The sequence below is a fragment of the Coffea arabica genome, chromosome 1c, assembly GCF_036785885.1.
Source record: "Coffea arabica cultivar ET-39 chromosome 1c, Coffea Arabica ET-39 HiFi, whole genome shotgun sequence".
Classification (NCBI taxonomy): Eukaryota; Viridiplantae; Streptophyta; class Magnoliopsida; order Gentianales; family Rubiaceae; genus Coffea; species Coffea arabica.
In genome coordinates this window covers 810,260-829,119 of record NC_092310.1, presented here as the reverse complement: position 1 = coordinate 829,119, position 18,860 = coordinate 810,260, and the positions used below count along the sequence as shown (strand labels likewise).

At 40.2% G+C, this 18,860-nt stretch overlaps 2 protein-coding genes across 2 annotated transcripts; both read left to right on the top strand.

Annotated features, from left to right (window-relative positions):
• Positions 1 to 11,031: 11,031 nt before the first annotated feature.
• LOC113734126 (pentatricopeptide repeat-containing protein At4g21300-like) lies at positions 11,032 to 11,799 on the top strand. Its single transcript, XM_027260518.1, has one exon. It carries the CDS (start codon positions 11,032 to 11,034, stop codon positions 11,797 to 11,799), a length of 768 nt encoding a protein of 255 aa, XP_027116319.1.
• Positions 11,800 to 11,855: 56 nt separating this feature from the next.
• LOC140038182 (pentatricopeptide repeat-containing protein At4g21300-like) lies at positions 11,856 to 12,404 on the top strand. Its single transcript, XM_072083284.1, has one exon. The coding sequence runs from the start codon at positions 11,856 to 11,858 to the stop codon at positions 12,402 to 12,404; it is 549 nt and encodes a 182-aa protein (XP_071939385.1).
• Positions 12,405 to 18,860: the final 6,456 nt, after the last annotated feature.

The following is an 18,860-nucleotide window of genomic DNA, read 5'->3' as shown; positions in this document are numbered from 1 at the left end:
CTACCTACCTGCAGGTAGTATCATCACGTGGGCACAATTGAAAAAAAAATTCGTAGAAAAATTTTTTCCCGCATCCCGGGCTACGAGTTTGAGGAAGGAGATATGCAGCATCAAGCAGTACTCCGAGTAGTCCTTGTACGACTATTGGGAAAGGTTCAACAAGTTGTGCACTAGATGCCCACAGCATCAAATTAGTGAACAACTGTTGATCCAGTACTTCTATGAAGGGCTCCAGTCAACTGACAGGAGTATTATTGACGCTGTGAGCGGAGGAGCCTTGGCAAACAAAACACCGAGGGAGGCATGGGAGCTCATTGAAGCCATGGCAGAGAACTCTCAGCAGTTTGGCTACCGTGAGAGTAACCCCACTCGTAGAGTTAACGAGACAGAGACGCCATCCATTCAGCAGCAACTATTAGAGTTGACGTCCGCTGTTAAGCAATTAGCCATGGGGAACACACCACGAGCAAAGGTGTGTGGAATCTGCACTAGCATGGACCACTGCAAGGACACGTGCCCCCTGTTACAAGAGGACGGGGCGGACCAGGTAAACATGGCCGGAGGCGTGCTCGCACCCCGCAGGCAGTATGACCCGTATTCCAACACATACAACCCCGGTTGGAGAGACCATCCCAACTTCAGTTATGGGAACCGCCCACAAAATTCACTCTCAAATCGTCCGTCAGGGTTTCAGCAACCATGGCAACCGAAACCGCAACCCTCATCATCCTCCAACACAGGGAGTTCCTTGGAGGATATTGTCTAGAGTTTGGCTACGACTACCGCCCAAATCCAGCAAGAGACTAGACAGCTTCAGCAGGAGACTAGGTCATTGACCACGAATATGGCTCAACTCCAGCAAGAAACTAGTGCCTTAACCATGAGCACCACTCAGTTCCAGCAGGACACAAAAGCAGGCATGAAAGATATGGAGGCTCGAATAAGCCAAATGGCAACTGCTATCAATTGCCTGGAGTCCCACGCTTATGGAAAGTTACCCTCACAACCCGAAATAAATTCCAGGAATGTAAGTGTCGTGACACTGAGGAGTGGCAAGACACTGGAAGGGCCTAAAGCGGGAAATTCAAAAAGCAAAAGTGAGGAGGAGATAGAAAAGGAAATTGAGGAGGAAGGATGTGTTCGTGAGGATCCTAAAGTAACCTCCACCTCTCCACTCACTACTAACTCTAACTTACCCCCTTTTCCTTGCAGGTTGGAAAAGACAAAGAAGGTAGAGAAGGAAAAATAGCTCTTGGATGTGTTTCGAAAAGTGGAGAATTCCCCTGTTGGATGCAATCAAACAGATACCGAAGTATGCCAAGTTTTTAAAAGATTTGTGCACCCACAAAAGGAAGCTAAGGGGGGACGAAAGAGTAACGGTGGGAGAAAACGTGTCAGCTATACTCCAAAGGAAACTCCCACCAAAATGTGGAGACCCAGATATGTTCACTATTCCCTGCAAAGATAGGAGGTACCCCAATTAGGAAAGCAATGTTGGATTTGGGGGCGTCAATTAATGTTATGCCTAAGACAATCTATGCTTCTCTTAATCTTGGCCCATTAAAAGGCACATGCATTATAATCTAACTTGCAGACCGTACCAATGCTTATCCAGAGGGGTTAGTTGAAGATGTTTTGGTACAGGTCAATGAGTTAGTTTTTCCTGCATATTTCTGTGTCATAGATATGGGAGATGAAAAAGCATTAAATCCGTCACTTATTTTGTTAGGTAGACCATTTTTAAGCACGGCTAGGACAAAAATAGATGTGAATGAGGGTATTTTATCGATGGAGTTTGATGGTGAAATTGTAAATTTCAATATCTTTGATGCGATGAAATACTCGGATGAGGCTAACTCTGTTTTTGCTTTGAGCATTATTGAACCTCTTGTACATGACACATTTGAATTGAATAGGGGCGATGCACTGAAAGTGGCATTGGCCAAACATCTTGAGTTGGGAGCAACTCCTGATGTGGAATTAAGTGATGTTTTATATTGTGCAGTTGGAGCACTGCATTCGCTCCCACAAATTCCCTCAAGGTATGAGCTCACGTCTCTCTTTGTTCCCAAAACTCAAACGAAATTGTTGCCTTCTATTGTGCAGGCACCTGAGTTGGAACTCAAGCCTCTCCCAAAGCATTTTGAAGTATGCTTTTCTCGGGGACAAAGAGACACTGGCAGTCATTATATCTGCACACCTGTCACCAAGGCAAGAAGACAACCTGATTCGTCTTCTTCGAGATCATAAGGAGGCGATTGGGTGGAACATAGCAGACATTAAGAGAATTAGCCCTTCTTTATGCATGCATCGGATCCGGCTTGAGGAGAATGCAAAACCAGTAAGGCAGGCACAACGGAGATTGAACCCACTAATAATGGAAGTGGTAAAGAAGGAAATACTTAAACTCTTGGAAGTGGGGATCATTTTCGTCATCTCAAACAGTCCATGGGTGAATCTAGTGCAAGTAGTCTCGAAAAAGGCTGGCGTGACAGTAGAAGAGAACCAAGAGGGCGAGATAGTCCCGGTGAGGAAACCCACAGGATGGCGTCAGTGCATTGATTACCGGCGTCAAAATGCTGTGACAAAGAAGGACCACTTTTCCCTCTCGTTTATCGATCAGATGCTAGAAAGGTTATCTGGTCGTGTTTATTACTGCTTTCTTGATGATTTCTCGGGTTATTTCTAGATCGCGATAGCACCAGAGGACCAGGAGAAAACTACATTCACCTGCGCCTTTGGTACTTTTGCCTATCGAAAGATGCCTTTCGACCTCTACAATGCCCAACAACTTTTCAGAGGTGTATGGTAAGTATATTCTCCGAGTACGTAGAAAAAATTATTGAGGTGTTTATGGATGATTTTAATGTATATGGAGATAGTTTTGATGAATGCCTGGATAATTTAGCTTTAATTTTGAAGAGATGCATTGAGACAAATTTAGTTCTAAATTAGGAAAAATGTCATTTCATGGTGGATCATGGCATTGTTTTAGGGCATGTAGTTTCGGCCAGGGGTATAGAAGTGGATAAAACAAAGGTTGATGTTATTTCTGTTTTACCTTACCCCGTAAGTGTACGGGAGGTGCGTTCCTTTTTGGGTCATGCAGGGTTTTACAGGAGATTCATCAAAGACTTCTCTAAAATTGGAGCACCCCAGTTCAAACTGTTGCAGAAAGATGTAGCATTTGACTTCTCCGAGGAGTGCAAGGTGGCATTTGAATGGTTAAGGGAGTCATTGACATCACCACCTGTTATCCAACTTCCAGACTGGAGGTTCCCATTTGAGATAATTTGTGACGCGAGTAACTATGTAGTGGGAGCAGTGCTGGGGCAACGGATTAGCAGGGCGACTCATGCAATCTACTATGCATCATAGGCGTTGAATGGAGCTCAACTCAACTATTCTACAACAGAGAAAGAATTACTTGCTGTGATTTTTGCATTAGAAAAATTTAGACCTTATTTGTTAGGTGCGAAAGTAACAGTTTTCTCTGATCATGCGGCCTTAAGGTACTTGATGACGAAGAAGGATGCTAAACCAAGACTCATCAGATGGATCCTGCTCCTTCAGGAGTTTAACTTGGAGATTGAAGATAAAAGTGGAGCAGAAAATTTAGTTGCTGATCACTTGAGCCGCTTGCTTGCTCATAAGGAGGAGCAACCATTGAGGGAGGCATTTCCAGAGGAGCAACTACTTGCCATTAACTCGTCTACACTCTGATATAGTAAATTTCTTAGTGACTAATCAATTGCCTGCAGGGTGGCCAAAGGCTAAGAGAGACAAGTTGAAAAGTGATGCCAAATATTACATTTGGGACGACCCGTACCTTTGGAGACAATGTTCGGATCAAGTTCTAAGAAGGTGTCTGAGTGCAGGTGAATTTCACTCTATTTTAAATTTTTGTCATTCATTTGCATGTGGAGGGCATTTTGGGCCCAAGCGAACAGCTCGCAAAGTGTTAGAGAGTGGCTTTTACTGGCCTACCCTTTTTAAAGATTCGTATTTATTTTACAAATCCTGTGATAGGTGTCAAAGGGTGGGGAATATTTTTCGTAGGGACCAAATGCTTCAAACCCCCATATTGTTTGTTGAAATTTTTGATGTTTGAGGGATAGATTTTATGAGTTCTTTCCCCTCATCTTTTGGTTTCCTATATATTTTGCTTGCGGTTGATTATGTTTCTAAATGGGTGGAGGTCAAAGCCACCCGTACTAATGATTCTAAAGTGGTTGCAGAGTTCTTAAAATCTAATATTTTTGTCCGTTTTGGAATACCAAGAGCTGTGGTAAGTGATAGAGGGACATATTTCTGTAACAAGACTATCACTGCCCTGTTTCGAAAATACGGTGTGCTCCATAAAATATCCACACCGTATCACCCGCAGGCAAACGGTCAAGCCGAAGTGTCAAACAGGGAAATCAAATCAATCTTGGAGAAGATGGTGCGCCCAGATAGGAAGGATTGGAGTTTAAAGTTAGAAGATGCACTGTGGGCGTACTGCACCGCGTATAAGACGCCAATTGGGATGTCTCCGTATAGACTTGTCTTTGGTAAGGCTTGCCATCTTCCCGTGGAGTTCGAACACAAGGCGTTTTGGGCAGTGAAACAGTGTAACATGGGATTAGACGAAGCAGGGGTCCAAAGAAAATTGCAGTTACAAGAGCTGGAGGAGATAAGAAATGAAGCGTATGAGAATGCCACGATCTATTAGGAAAAGAGTAAAATCTTTCATGATCAGCAGGTTTCAAGAAAATCTTTTGTAGTGGGGTAAAAAGTCCTCTTGTATCACTCGAGGCTTAAACTCTTTCCTGGTAAGTTACGTTCTCGTTGGATTGATCCATTTGTCGTTTCTAATGTGTTTCATTATGGTGCAGTGGAGATCCAAAGTTTAAAAATGGAGAAAAAGTTCGTGGTGAATGGCCATCGCCTGCAGCCTTATTATGAGGGGTTCTCTGTTGAAGAAGTAGAAGTTGTACACCTCCAAGATCCACTTTATCTTGCTCGAGGGTCTCAGCCATGTCTAGCCAAAGACATTAAAGAAAGGCACTATTTGGGAGGCAACCCAAGACTATTTGTTTCAGTTTTCAAACATTTTTTAAGTTTTAGTTAAGTGTTAGTGTCAATTAATAGTTTGATTTTTGGTGGCAGGAAATTGGTAGTTAGACGTGCCCACGTTAAGTGGTCACGTCTGAGGAAAAGGGTTGGAAGGCGATGGTCAGAAGACTCTATAGTAGTTAAGCGTGCCCACGCCAGATGATCACGCATGAGGGAAAGAAAATTTTCGTCCGACAGTCAGAAAACTCTGTAGCAGTTAAGCGTGCCCACGCTAGGTGATCACGCTAAAGGATCAAGAATTTTCGTCGAATGGCCAAAAGACTAGAGGTAGTTAGGCGTACCCACGCCTAAGACAGGAGTTCTTCGTTTACCCCAAAAAAAAAAGGGCAAAAAGATGAAATTACCCTTATTCAAAAAGAAAAAAAAATATTTCAAAGGACCCGCGGCCCTACTCTTTCTTTCTTCTTCTTTCTTTTCTTTTTCTTCCTTCTTCTTCTTCTTCCTTTTCTTTCTTCTTCTTCCTTGTTCTGCCTTGGCCGCCGTCGCGCCATAGCTGCCCACCGCAGGAGCTCGCCACGGTCCGCCGCTTCCCTTCAGTCCGCACGTCGTCTTCGCCCAGCCGCACGCCTCCAGCAGAGCCCAGAGCGAGATTCGCAGCAGCGGCAGGACAGGCCCGAGCGCCATCCTCAGCGAGCCACCAGCACGCGCAAGCAGCGCCGTTCGCAGCCTTAGGGCGCAAGAGCTCCAGCGTGAACCCCAGCCCAGGCCAGCTCTCAAGCAGCACCAGCGCGCACTCCACGCGCGCGACCAGAGCAGCGAGCAGCAGCTGCAGTCGCGGACTGCAGACCGCGCGAGCAGCTTACCCCCTTGCGCGCGACCAGAACAGCGCCTCCAGCAGCAAAGCGCGCGGTCACCAGGGTAGCAGCTCGCGCATAGGCGAGTAGACTAGGCGCGACTCTATCGCGCCTGCCTTAGCGCGTGCGCGGTGCTTTCCTCCACCTCTCTGCAGCCTCTGCCTTTTCCACCTTACTCGCTGTTGTTGCCATATCCCCACCGGTGATTTCTTTCTTTATTTTTCTGTCACTAAGTAGTTGAGACCAGATTACTAACTTTTATTAGCTGATGCCAGAATTTAACTTTCTTAGTTGAGGCCAGATTGTCAATTTCTTGCTTGATTTTGGTGCGGTGATATATCTGTGGTTGATTGTGGTCTATTTGTGAAATTTTGTGCTCAATCAGAGATATTTGGGGAAAGTTTTTACTCTGGTTGCTTGTTTAATTAGTTTTTGGGGGAATTTTGCTCCGTTTGTCTAATTAAGTGATTTTTGGGTTTATTTGGTAATGTTTGGGGAAAACTTTGCGGTTCACAGGATTAATTGGCTTTTGGGGTAATTTTATTGTTTGTTTGTGCACTTGTCTATGATTGGGTGCTGTGACCGGGGATCATTTGCTTTGGTGGTTGTTTGTTGACATATTTTGAACGCCATTACTTTGCCTTTGTCTTGTTCACTGATATCCAATGACCAAACCCAAAACTAAAGGCACGAACAAGCCTTCCACTTCCACCCCTCTGCCTACGGTCCCCTTAGGGGGACCTGCCCCATCGACTGGGTCTGGAGGGCCCCGTACCCGCTTTGGAGGAATAGGGAGGTTCATATCTCCTCTCCGGCCCACTTTGGAGGCAATTTGACCTTTATCCGGGCTGCCGACAAGGAGCAGTATGCCTCGGCTTGCACAAGGAAGATAATTCCTTGTAAATACATCCATGGCCCTACACTTGATATGTTAAACCTTAGGGATGAGGTCACGCCGCACTTGACCGACATAGGTTGGATCCGCTATGCTTTTATTGTTTTACCTGCTTTCACTGAACTGACGTGGGAATATTATGCTACTTTTGAGTTTAATATCCCCGATGAATTCTCCGTTACCACTCCTGGGGTAGTGAGGTTTAGATTAATGGGTAGAGAGTTCACCCAATCTATAACTGAATTTAATTTGGCTCTTGGGTTCATTGATATTCCCTACTCCCAGAGTGATGAATATATGCATAGTGTGTGTGAGTACACGGAGCCATTTTTCTCTCATAACATTGGTTATTGGAGAGATTTGTCGGTTGACCGACACAACTATGACCCCAGTCAGTCTAAGGCATCTTATCTTAAGAGCGCCGTCTACCGTTATTTACATAGATTTATGGCTTACAGTTTCTCAGGTAGGAAGGATAGTTCGGGTACTTTGACCAAACCCGAGTTCTTTTTCATTTGGTGCATGGTAACTCAGACTAAGGTCAATTTGGGTAGCTGGTTTGCCATCCACCTCCGCACGGTACTAAGTAAGAAAAATAAGCCATTAATTTTAGGCTCATTTATCACTCAATTGGCTGTAAATCTTGGGGTTTTGGATTTAAATAATCATAATTTGCATCGTGCCTGTACTATGGAACCCCTCGATTTAGTTTGTTTGGAGAAAATGGGTCTTGTGGAACAGGTGAATGGCGCTTTCCAGTTTGCTCCCCCAGGGCCGATCTTTATTACTCCTAAGCGCAGAGCTTCCAGATCCACTGATCCGGAGGCCGGTGGTCCTTCTACGGATGCCCCCGGACCGTTTTCTTCGGTGCCTCCACAGTCTTCCTCCGCCGATAGCCAACTTGCAGCCTTTCGGTTCCAAATGCAGCATATGGACACTCGTATGGAGCGGATGGAGCGTCAAATGGGCGGGATGGCCCAGAATTTAGCGCAGTATCTCCATCACGTGGGTTTCCGCCCGCCTTTCCCTCCACAGCCGTAGTTCATTTCTGCCCTCCTCCGTTTTAAGGGAAGTGTCGTTGCCCCAATACCTCTGTTTTGATCTTTCTTTGCTTACATTGAGGGCAATGTAAGGTTTAGGTGTGGGGGAGGGTTAACTATGCTTTAGCTGTGTTTTTAGTTGTCTGATTAAATTTTTCCTTGCCTTAGTAGTTTCTTTCTTTAAACGGTGATGAATGCAATTGAGATATGGGTATAAGTAGCAAGTTCATGCCATGGCGTGCTCTATTTTCCTCGATGATGAATTGATTGATGAATATGCTGAACTTGAGATAAATTTGATCATTTGTGCAATTTTTGGGCCTAATTTTTCGTTTGTTTGAGTGGTTATTGCACATGATTTGTCATTCTAGAACTTGCTCAGTTATGCATGTCAAGACCACATTTAAATGAGTTTAATGCGTTGAAATGATAGGGCACCTAGGAATGAGCCATTTTTGGACTTTCTTAAAACCAACCCTTGGATTATTTACTACTAGGGAGCCAAGTTGAGCCTTAACCCTTATTCTTCGCTTGAGACCCTAGTTTTTAGCCGTAAAACCTCTTTTTAGACTTTCTTTTTGAATCTCGTGTGAAGAAGTGCTTTGATTTCATTATACAGAATTTTGGAGTATTATTTGAGAGGCATTACACATATCTATGAAAAAAAAGAGAAAACCAAAAAGAGAAAAAAAAAAAAGAGATGTGAAAAGAATACAAGGTGCAGGAAATCAGCAAGTAAAGTTGATTTTTATGGTGCTGGTTGGGAGTTATTGAAAAAAGAAAAAACAAGCAAAAGAAAAAAAAATGAGAGGGGAAGTAGATGAATGAAAAGAGGAGAAAGAAAAGTCGAAGGTTATGGCAAGTGCCAAATTTTACTTCGCTTGAGGGATGGTTGAGGTGCCTTGAAGTTCCCAATGTGCAAGAATCTGTGTAGTGAGTTTCTGAGCACTTTCTTTATACTTTTACACCTTTTTTATTCCTTTTTATCCTACCTTCTCACCCTAGCCCCATTACAACCTTGCAGAGTCCCTTGATTGCTGCATTTAAATTCATAAGTGGTGGAGATATGATATATGAGCAAGCTTATGGTAGTGTCATTCTATTGTGTTGATTTGAGAGCCATCTTATATACATTTCATATACACTTTAGAGTGAATGAGTGCACTTTAAACTGCGAGAATTGTTGATTTGGTATATTCTGATTTCGATGAGATTATTGGGGAATTTGGAATGCCATTCTTGGTATGAACTGCTGTGATTTGTTTAGTATCTTTATTGCACTTCTGAGTTGATTATGCTTGAGGGCAAGCATAGTTTAGGTGTGGGGGAGATTGATAGGGTGCATTTTAGTGGGGTATTTTGGGCATTAATGCACTTTTATTCGACTAAATATTTCCAGCAATTGAGTGGATTTTACCGATATTTTGTTTTGGTGCCAATTGCAGGACTGGATGCTGAAAAGTGCTTAAATGCAAATTTTAGAAGATTCATCATACGTGGGGCCCGCGTGAGAAGCTGAAGAAACTAAATTGTAATAGGCTTGAGTCTATTTTATATTTTTGGAGAGTCTTGTTTTAATTTTAAAAAAAAAATAAGAAAGATAATAACAATTTCCGATAAGGAAAAATCTCTCCCTTGAACTTCGAACAACAGAGGGAGGAGTGAGCGCTTCGCTTAGTTTAGGTTTTTGCCCGCTCGTTCTTTTCTCCTCGGCTGGATAGAGGGATTGGGGGCCGCAGCTTTGTAGAGGAAGAGGCAGCAGACAATAGCCACTTTTGTTGACTTTGGGATGCTTGTGAGCTTTTCATTAGTCTTGACCAAATTGAGAAATCAAACAATTTGAATCCAATCTCTCGTATGTTTCTTGTGTGGGAAAAGAAAGAAAGCTTAAAAGAGCCGCAATTGTGGACTTTTGCCATTGTTTTTCACTCTGGTCTTGACCGAAGAAATTGAAAGTGTGTACTCTCTGTACGGTTAGCTTAGGAGAACAATTGAAAACCGCCATAATCAATTGTTTCCTTCCTTTTCCTCGGTTGACCGGAATCAGCAAGGGGCAATTTCTTCCGTTCGCTTTGATTAAGGAATCGATGGTTTCCTCCAACTTTATCCGTATGGCCTGTACATCAATTATGGGGAACTAAATCCCTATTTCTAGTCAAGGGAGCAACTGATGAATTAGTTCAACTGATACTGTGAGATCTAAACCATTGTTAATTGTTTTCTTCATTTATTGATATTTACATGTCCCTTGCTTTTAATCGCTATAGCCTTGTGTATGATTGGTTAGTGCATAATAATTAATTATTCATATAGGCTATTTTGCTAAATAGAGATAATTGAATCCGTAATTGTTCGTTATCTCTGTCTTTGTAGCAACTGGCGTTATTGGGTTTATGTTAGGGGAACATATGATCTAGCTTAAATAAACCCTCGTAGCGTATTTGTTAGCTAGGATTGGGCCTTTCTAATTAATAATGCAATCTAAAAATTAAATCCTATGGTCGTACCTAGGGTTGTTTTTGGGTTAGAGAAATAGCTAACGGTCGTACCTTAGCTATCGATAAATTAAGGAAGGGTTGGTTGTTTATCGCGTGCATGACAACTATAACCAATCTATTAATAAATGTTGGAATTATTTCTGCATCAATGATCAGTGCATGAACCATTTCTGAAGTGTACCCTTGGCTAGAGTATCTCCAATTATTTCTTTAAATTAATTATTTTCTGCAGTTACTTTATTTTTAGCATTTAATCGTGAAAACCCCCATCTGTCTTGATTCGAAAAGGAATAAATTTCTCTCCAGTCCCTGAGGAGACGACCCTGCTTACCACTGTCTACTAGTTAGTGTATTCAGTTAAATAATTAATTTAGGTATATCGGATTAAGCAAACTCTTCGGGAACAGGGTGAATCAAGTAACCCATTGCACACATAGAGTCCCTGCTCCAGTACTTGAATTGATTATTGACTGTTTAAAGTGGTAGTTAGGTTTTATTTATTATTATTGCATAGGTTCGGCACCTGTCACTGGCCAATTCGAAATTGAAAATGGTTTAGATTTCTATAGGCCGAATAACCGAATTCACCGAATTCATTGCACCGAATTACCGCTTTTGCACCGAATGCACACCCCTACTTGAAGAATGCACTTATTGATATTTACTTTAAGTGCAGGGCTGTGGAGATGGCATCTAAAACCTTCAACTCTTGCCCTGCTATAGATATCGTCATTTGCACTGCTATGATTTCGGGGTTTGTGCTCAATGGAATGGATTGTAAAGCCTTAGAAATGTTTAGATGGGTGCTGGATAAGAAAATGAGGCCCAATGCAGTAACTCTAGCAAGCCTCTTACCTTGTGCGGGTTTGGCTGCTCTGAAATTGGGTAGGGAGTTGCATGGTAGTGTTCTCAGAAATGGGTTTGAAGACAGGTGTTATGTAGGAAGTTCAATTTCAGATATGTATGCAAAATGTGGAAGGTTGGACCTAGCACGTCTAGTTTTCTTCAGAATTTTCAAAAAAGACACTGTTTCTTGGAACTCGATGATTACTAGCTGTTGCCAGAATGCAAAGCCGGACAAAGCAATTGATCTTTTCTATCAGATGGGTTTAGAAGGAGCCAAATATGACTCTGTTAGCATATCTGCAGCTCTTTGTGCATGTGCAGACTTGCAAGCACTGCATTATGGCAAAGTAATACATGGATTCATGATTCGAGGAGCATTTAGCTCAGATCTTTTTGCTGAGAGCGCTTTGATAGACATGTATGCTAAATGTGGACACTTGGAATTAGCACGTACTGCTTTTGACTTGATGGAGTGCAAGAACGAAGTTTCTTGGAATAGCATAATTGCTGCTTATGGGAACCATGGACACCTTGAGGATGCTTTGGCTCTACTGAATGAAATGAGGGAAAATGGATTGCAGCTGACCATGTCACTTTCCTCACCATAATATCTGCTTGTGGCCATACTGGCCAAGTTGAAGAGGGCAAGCAACTTTTTGAATGCATGACCCAAGAATTTGGAATTACAGCTCGAATGAAACACTATGCATGCTTAATAGATTTGTTTGGCCGAGTTGGTCGCCTTGAAGAAGCACATCAAGTGATTAGGAGCATGCCATTTACTGCAGATGCTGGCATTTGGGGCACGCTACTCGGGGCCCGCCGTGTCCATGGCAACGTTGAACTAGCTGAATTGGCTTCAAATCATCTTTTTGACTTGGACCCGCAAAATTCTGGATATTATATGCTCCTATCACATGTGCAAGCTGAAGCTGGAAAGTGGGAAGGGGTTAACAAAGTAAGAAATATGATGAAGGAAAGAGGAGTGCAGAAAGTTCCTGGTTACAGCTGGCTTGAGGTGAATCAGAGCGTCCACATCTTTGTTGCTGCAGACACAGATCATCCTCAGTCATCTGAGATCTATCGGCTATTGAGACATCTTCTTCGGGAGCTGCACAGAGAGGGATATGTTCCTCAGTATTACCATCCAATGCACCGTAGCAAATTCACAAACTCATGCCACTCATCACCTGCAGAGGATGTTCAATTTTGATCATGGTGCTCTGTCAATTAAGAGTAGATATGAATCTCTTGCACCTTGTAAGTATAGACATTACATACTTTTCTTCTTTTCTGGATCATTCATACTTCAGCCTTTGAGGGATGGAATGGAGTACCCTAACATGGTTCTGAATTTCAATTGAAACAAAATGACAAATGTATACCAAGGACACTTCTGCATTAATGCAACTCTGTAATAAATGTTTATAGTTAGGTTGTCAAGCAATAACGAGTCATACTGCTGTTCTTAATAATAGTTTGCACACACATTGCAAAATTTACTTGAACTATTTCTGCATTTATAACTAATATGGAGTAACAAAATCTTCAGTTTAACTGGGGTTAGACCTGGAATGATAGACAAAGAAATAAACACTGGGGTAAACTACTCTTGAAGCTTTTAAAATTTCACTCGATTATATGCTCGCCCTTAAACTGCTAGATCCTTTTAGTTTAGCCCTTCTTGTTTAGTTTCATTTTAACGGTTTTGTCTTAGGATGAGGCTTTACTACTTACACACTCAGAATTTTTTTCCCAGTCTTTTGATGTTAGTAACGAGTTTAATTTATGCCCTTTATGCTATTGTTAGTATCGTTTCACCCCTTTTGGAGATGTGAATTGAGATCAATTTAAAAGTAAGGACTTTATCATTTGAGGGCTTGATTGAAATCTGATGAAACTCTGAAACATTAGCAATCTGGTTCACCCAATAAAAATGCTGCATTTGGCCCCATCTCTTGCAAACACTTGTGGTATGATACAGAATTCTACGTTGATAATTACTGAAATCATTGTATCTAATATCCCTTTTCCACATGGAATCCTGCTCAGAAAAACAAATATCTTTGGATCTTATCTTTGTTTAGAGGAATTTTCGGAAAATGAAAATGCAGATGGTCCAGGATTAATGACCAGCTATAAAGGTGTTTCCACATGGTTTTGGGTTTTTCCGTTTTAGGGCTAAAATCATCTCTCTACTTGAAATTGGTGTTCTGTTTCACAGTTTCTGGAATTCTGATGGTGATTTCCTCATCAATTAATTTATGCAAAACGTGGACTTCTCATAAAGATATGTCATACAATTGAAACCAACAAAGTGTATCATTGAAGTTTTATATTAAGAGGAATTCATACGCATGCTTAGCTTTATCTCATTTTGTTCATTCTAGTATATTTACAATATAGTTTGAAGAAAAGTGGGCCAAGACTATTCACACAGTTGTTACATTGTTAAAAAAAAGGATTTAGTTAACAATTAATGTGTTTGAAGTTACTTTGAGGAATAAGCAACACTACTGACTGGGTCCGAGCTGATTATCATGCTTAAAAGATATTCAAACTGGTAGCATATACATATAGGGTGGTGTAGCTGCTGAATGATGTACTGAAGCTCCTAGCAGGAAGTTATGCGTGTGACTTTAGCTTATCTGGATCATGCATTCTGGAAATTGAGCAATTATTTGCCATCTTTTTTAAATAAGTGTATATAACTACTCTTCATCCACATGGAAAAAAATGATTGATTAAGAGTTAGATGAAAGATTGTAAGCAAAGTCAGGTTTTATGTGGTTCTTACTGAGGATGATCCATCTTTAGGACAACATGAATATTTCCTATTCTTAGTTTCAACTGAAAGGCTGCCATTACCTACTAATCCTTCTTTCTTGGGAAAAATCTACTAATTTGCTGGCAGATTGATTTTATTGTCTGCAACACTCTTTCACTTGTGCATATATAGCAGAGCAACTGCTAATACAACATTCCAAACATGTGCCCAGGCATCCCTTAGGCGTGAGAGTGCATATTTAGTTTCATACAATGCGATGAAACAAGCGAGCCAACAAATACAACAATCACGGTAAAATTTCTCTATATCTGGAACACAATCGTGAGCTACACTTACGAAACACATACAGTAAATGTTAGAAGTATAATTGCACACATAGAGAGAACCCAATTCAGAAGAATGAATGAGTGAAACAGGTGTAAGGCGTTATGTAGCCCGTCTCAAGAACTTGTAGATGTATCACCATGAGATTCCTTCTACGTTAACAGGATCAATGCAACTCTAAAAGGTCCCATAAGTCTAGGTTAAGAACATGCTAAAACTAAGATTGCCATCACAAGCTAAAATAGTAATTTTCAGCAAAACCACAATCATGAAAACTGTTCCAATTTAGAATCTTACAAATACGAGATTTTATTCAAATCATGAAAATATCGGTTTGGTTACAGATTGAAGACTAAAATCTCTAGCCTACCACTGAAGAAGAAAAATACATTCATCATCTATGTACAGTTGGTTTTTGCAGGAGCTTGACAAGCTTTTGATCATAATGATTTCAATTGCAGTAACTATGTACTTAGGTAGTGATGAAACCATGCCGTCAAGACCTAGACTTGATCAGAAACAGATAGACTTGTTTTGATCAAGAGATGATCAAAAGCCATCTTCCTTGGCAGAACAAAGTGGATAATATAGCTTCTTTGTTTGGGATGATGTGCCAAAAACGTCTTTAGTTTCTGTTGGTTTTTTGGGGCATAAACTAAGAAACAACACCTTAGTGTTGCAAAAAAAGCTTATAAGAGACTTGTATTGAAGGTGGAAAATGAGCTTATGTTCTACATTCATCAACTCGCTATTTATAGTGATTACATGAAACAAACTAGCAAAATATCTCACTAACAATTATTCTAAAAATCTCAACAAAATATAATCTCCTTCTACTAGCAAATCTTATCTAAAATATCTGTTAACAAACCAACATGATCTTTGGTTAACAAATATCCTTATTTTTCTAATAATTAAATTATTTTGATATCAAACATAATCTAGCAAAATATGTAGGAAAAGTTGCATATCCCAACAGTTTCCTTGATGGTGAACTGCCATGCGCTTGCAGATTGGGCAGACATTCTTCACTTGCAAGCATCTGGTGATACAATCCGCATGGAACTCGTGTTGGCATCCTAGAGTTCCCAACATGTCTTCGCTTTCAAATCCATCTTGGCATATTACGCATAGTTCATCCACCTCATCTTGATCTTCATCTTGCTTAGCAAGTTTTTGGTACTTTCTAGTTTGCAGATGCTCTGAGATTATTTCTTGGTACAGATTACTTCGTTGGCCCAAAACTTCCAAATCTTCAGAGATTACAGCAAATGCATCCCCAAGCCTGACAATCTCCCCATTATTAAGTTGGACCAGTTGTCCATGTAAATCATCAAACTCATAATCATCATCATGGTCATCATCATAATCATCAGATTCATGTGCTTAAAGAATATTACCGTGGCCACCGTGTTGAATTCTCTCCTGTGGTGGTGGAATATTTTCAGGATGATCCTCCTCGCAAGATTCTAGATTGCTTTCAGGTTGATACTGGTCCTCTGGGCCTGGAATGAAGTTCTCAGGATGATCTTCATCCTCCCAGGGTGAAAGGAAATTAACCGGTAGAGGGGTAGCTTGCATGTATATTTCTTGTGCCCTCACGAGAACACTGTTGTAGAAAGGGCCTTTAGATGGGGTGAATTCTTAGTTTATGATGAAAAAAAAAAAGAGTTCTACAACTGAGGCGATTTTTAGAGGTTATTCTACAAATGGGGGTTTTCGCATTTCGGGAATGTGAGCTCAGTGAGCTCGCATTCAGGAAATGCGAGCTCTGTGAATCAGTGAATGATATTAGTTCTTTTACCACTAATTTGGGTTGCCAATAATGTTTGGTCCTGTACAGTGGTCAATGCTCCGGCATTTCTTAAGCTTGGATTCTTTGAATTCTCATGGTCTTCATTTTTTTTTTTTTCAATTTCCAACTTCAGGTATTGACTACTCAAACCTGGATTTTTTTGGAATATTCTCGATTTTTCATTCCTTTCTCAGTTATTAGTACGTAGATTACTGTAGCTGAACTCCTACAAATTTATGTGAATGGGTTGCCCATTTTTTAGAAAATTTTTATATTATTTCTTAAACACTGTTGTCCAACCAAAATTTTACTTTTCCAACATATTATCTCTCTATAGTATGTCACTAAAATACGACACCATTATTCTTAAATAAGGTTTCCAAATATACTAAATTTCAATTTAAACTTAAGTCTTGTCGATGCTTACATGTCTGGTCTTTCTATTTATTGCAGTAATAAGGGAGGTGTCCAAAATAAAGGAAAGGGAGGTGTCCAATGGTTCAAGGAATGGGAAGCTCGCATTTCGCGAATGCGAGCTTTACAGAGCTTGCATTTCCCGAATGCAAACACCTCCTGCGGAATATCTAACCAAAATAACCCTTTTTGTAGAATTTTTTTAAAATTCATCACAAAATTGGAAATTTCTTCCTCTAGTTATTGTATCGAACAAACCATAAACTACTGCTGCTGCCATGCTGATTTCTCTAACAAATTTCTTTATTCTTCTCGAACTCTAGTTGAGTTGCTGAAAGGCTTCTTGGAGGCTGGTAACAGAGACATTTTTTGTAGGAAGTTTGATGGATACGAATGACATTCTAGTGCTTTGCATGGAGTTACATACGTGTCGAGATTTCCTAGTTCTGAAAAGAAAAGGTTTAGATTTCTGAGTTTTAAACGGAAAAGGATTTGGCAAAATTGTGATATATAATGGAGCTACAAATGCAGTAACTTTAGAAAAATTAAGAAAAGATAAAAAGGCATACATTATGTAAAAAAATCTTTGATTGTCGATCTACTCACTACTGGATATAATTAAGAGTTAATTTTCTATACACTCACCGTATATATACTATTAATTTTGAAAACGGACTAATACTACATCATTGGGGTAAAAGTATCCTTTATCCTTTTCAATTTGTTCCTTATTATGTTATAAGTCCATTTAGGATGATGACAATTTAGACCTAGTTTACAAATATCATTCTCACACAAGAAAAAAAAAAAAAAAGAAAGAAGGAAAGACTAACCTAGAAATGTGAGTGAGAGATATCCTAAAAGATAGTCAAAATTGTTTTTGATCTTGTAAATATGTAACAAAGCTTAAGCTATAAGAGCTTAATTGCCCAATTTAAAAGGAATTCGAGCTTAATTTCCCAATTTAAGAGGAATTCTTTTTAAATCCTGCATTTACTAATCCAGAGCTTTGCCCTAAGGAATTGATGAATTACTGCAAAATAGCATTTTATAGTACTTACCGTTAATGGAGGATTATTGTTGCCCTGTTATCTCAAAATATATTGGAAGAAAATTCTAAAGGAACAAAAGGGAAATAGAACAAAAAAGAATGAAGATCTGAAATTGATTTTTTAAAATTACTCCTTGATTTGATGATTCTGCTTCGATCAAAGTCAAATTGGAATCAAACAAAATGTGTACATATACTAGAGTTCATTCCATCATATATCCCATTTGTTTCCTACATTGAATTCTAAATTGCTCCAGCCAATTTAAACTACAATTTTTTGTCTGTTTGAAATAGTGTTTCTATCCACGTCTTCCATTTTTAATCTGAATCTATGGCCATAGTTTCCTATTTCTCCAAAACATAATTAGGGAGTAATTTTCTTCTTTTCCCTTTTTCATATTCCTTTACGTGATTTGAAACAAAAATTTGTACAGTTCTTTTTCTCCAAAATCATATTAGGGTACAAATCAATAAAAAGGAAGTTGGAGGATTTAATGAAGCTCTCTACATTCTAAGTATTTGCCCGGCCATTTCTTAACGCTCAGGATTGAAATTGCAAAAGTTGCATGTGTTTGTATGGGCTTACAAGTCCAGATTTAAGATCATAACTTGCTAAAATAGTAGCAATCTCCAATACAACAACAATTCTGTAAATATACAAGTACATTTCAGTGAATACTAAATGCAGAAATTACAATCCAGAGAATTTTTAAGGGACAAATTTGAAACACGAACATTATGAAAGAAACATAATTCTAGTATCACAACACAATGATGAATTTGAGGAAGAAAAGGATGCCACATCCTGGAATATCGAAATCTCAAGTCAAACTACTAGTTTGATGGAGGTGGTGAGAAGAAAGGGATTGAAGGAATGGAGATAGGGATACTGGGAATATTTGGAAAGGTTGGCAATGAAGCAGAAGGCAATGGTGGCACGGTCACCTTAGGAACTGCAGGCATGGTGGGCAGAGGTGGCAGCTGATTGCTTGGCAAGTTTGGCAATGCCCCTGTAGGCAAATTTGGAATGGAAGGCAATGATGGTATTGAAGGTACGGAAGGGATTGCTGGTTGGGAAGTTTGCAAAAGGTGCCGAGGTGCCTTGCTTACATGAATGCTTCAAAAAGACAATGCCATCATCAACGATAGAACGAAGCAAAAGTTGGAATTAGCAGCCATTGATAGATTGATGCTTAAAGTTGAAAATTTTACTAGATTTGCACCAATGAGGAAATTCTTGATTGATGTTGCGAGTTGAATGAGACATACGATTCGGTATCTCTATTTATAGGGAATA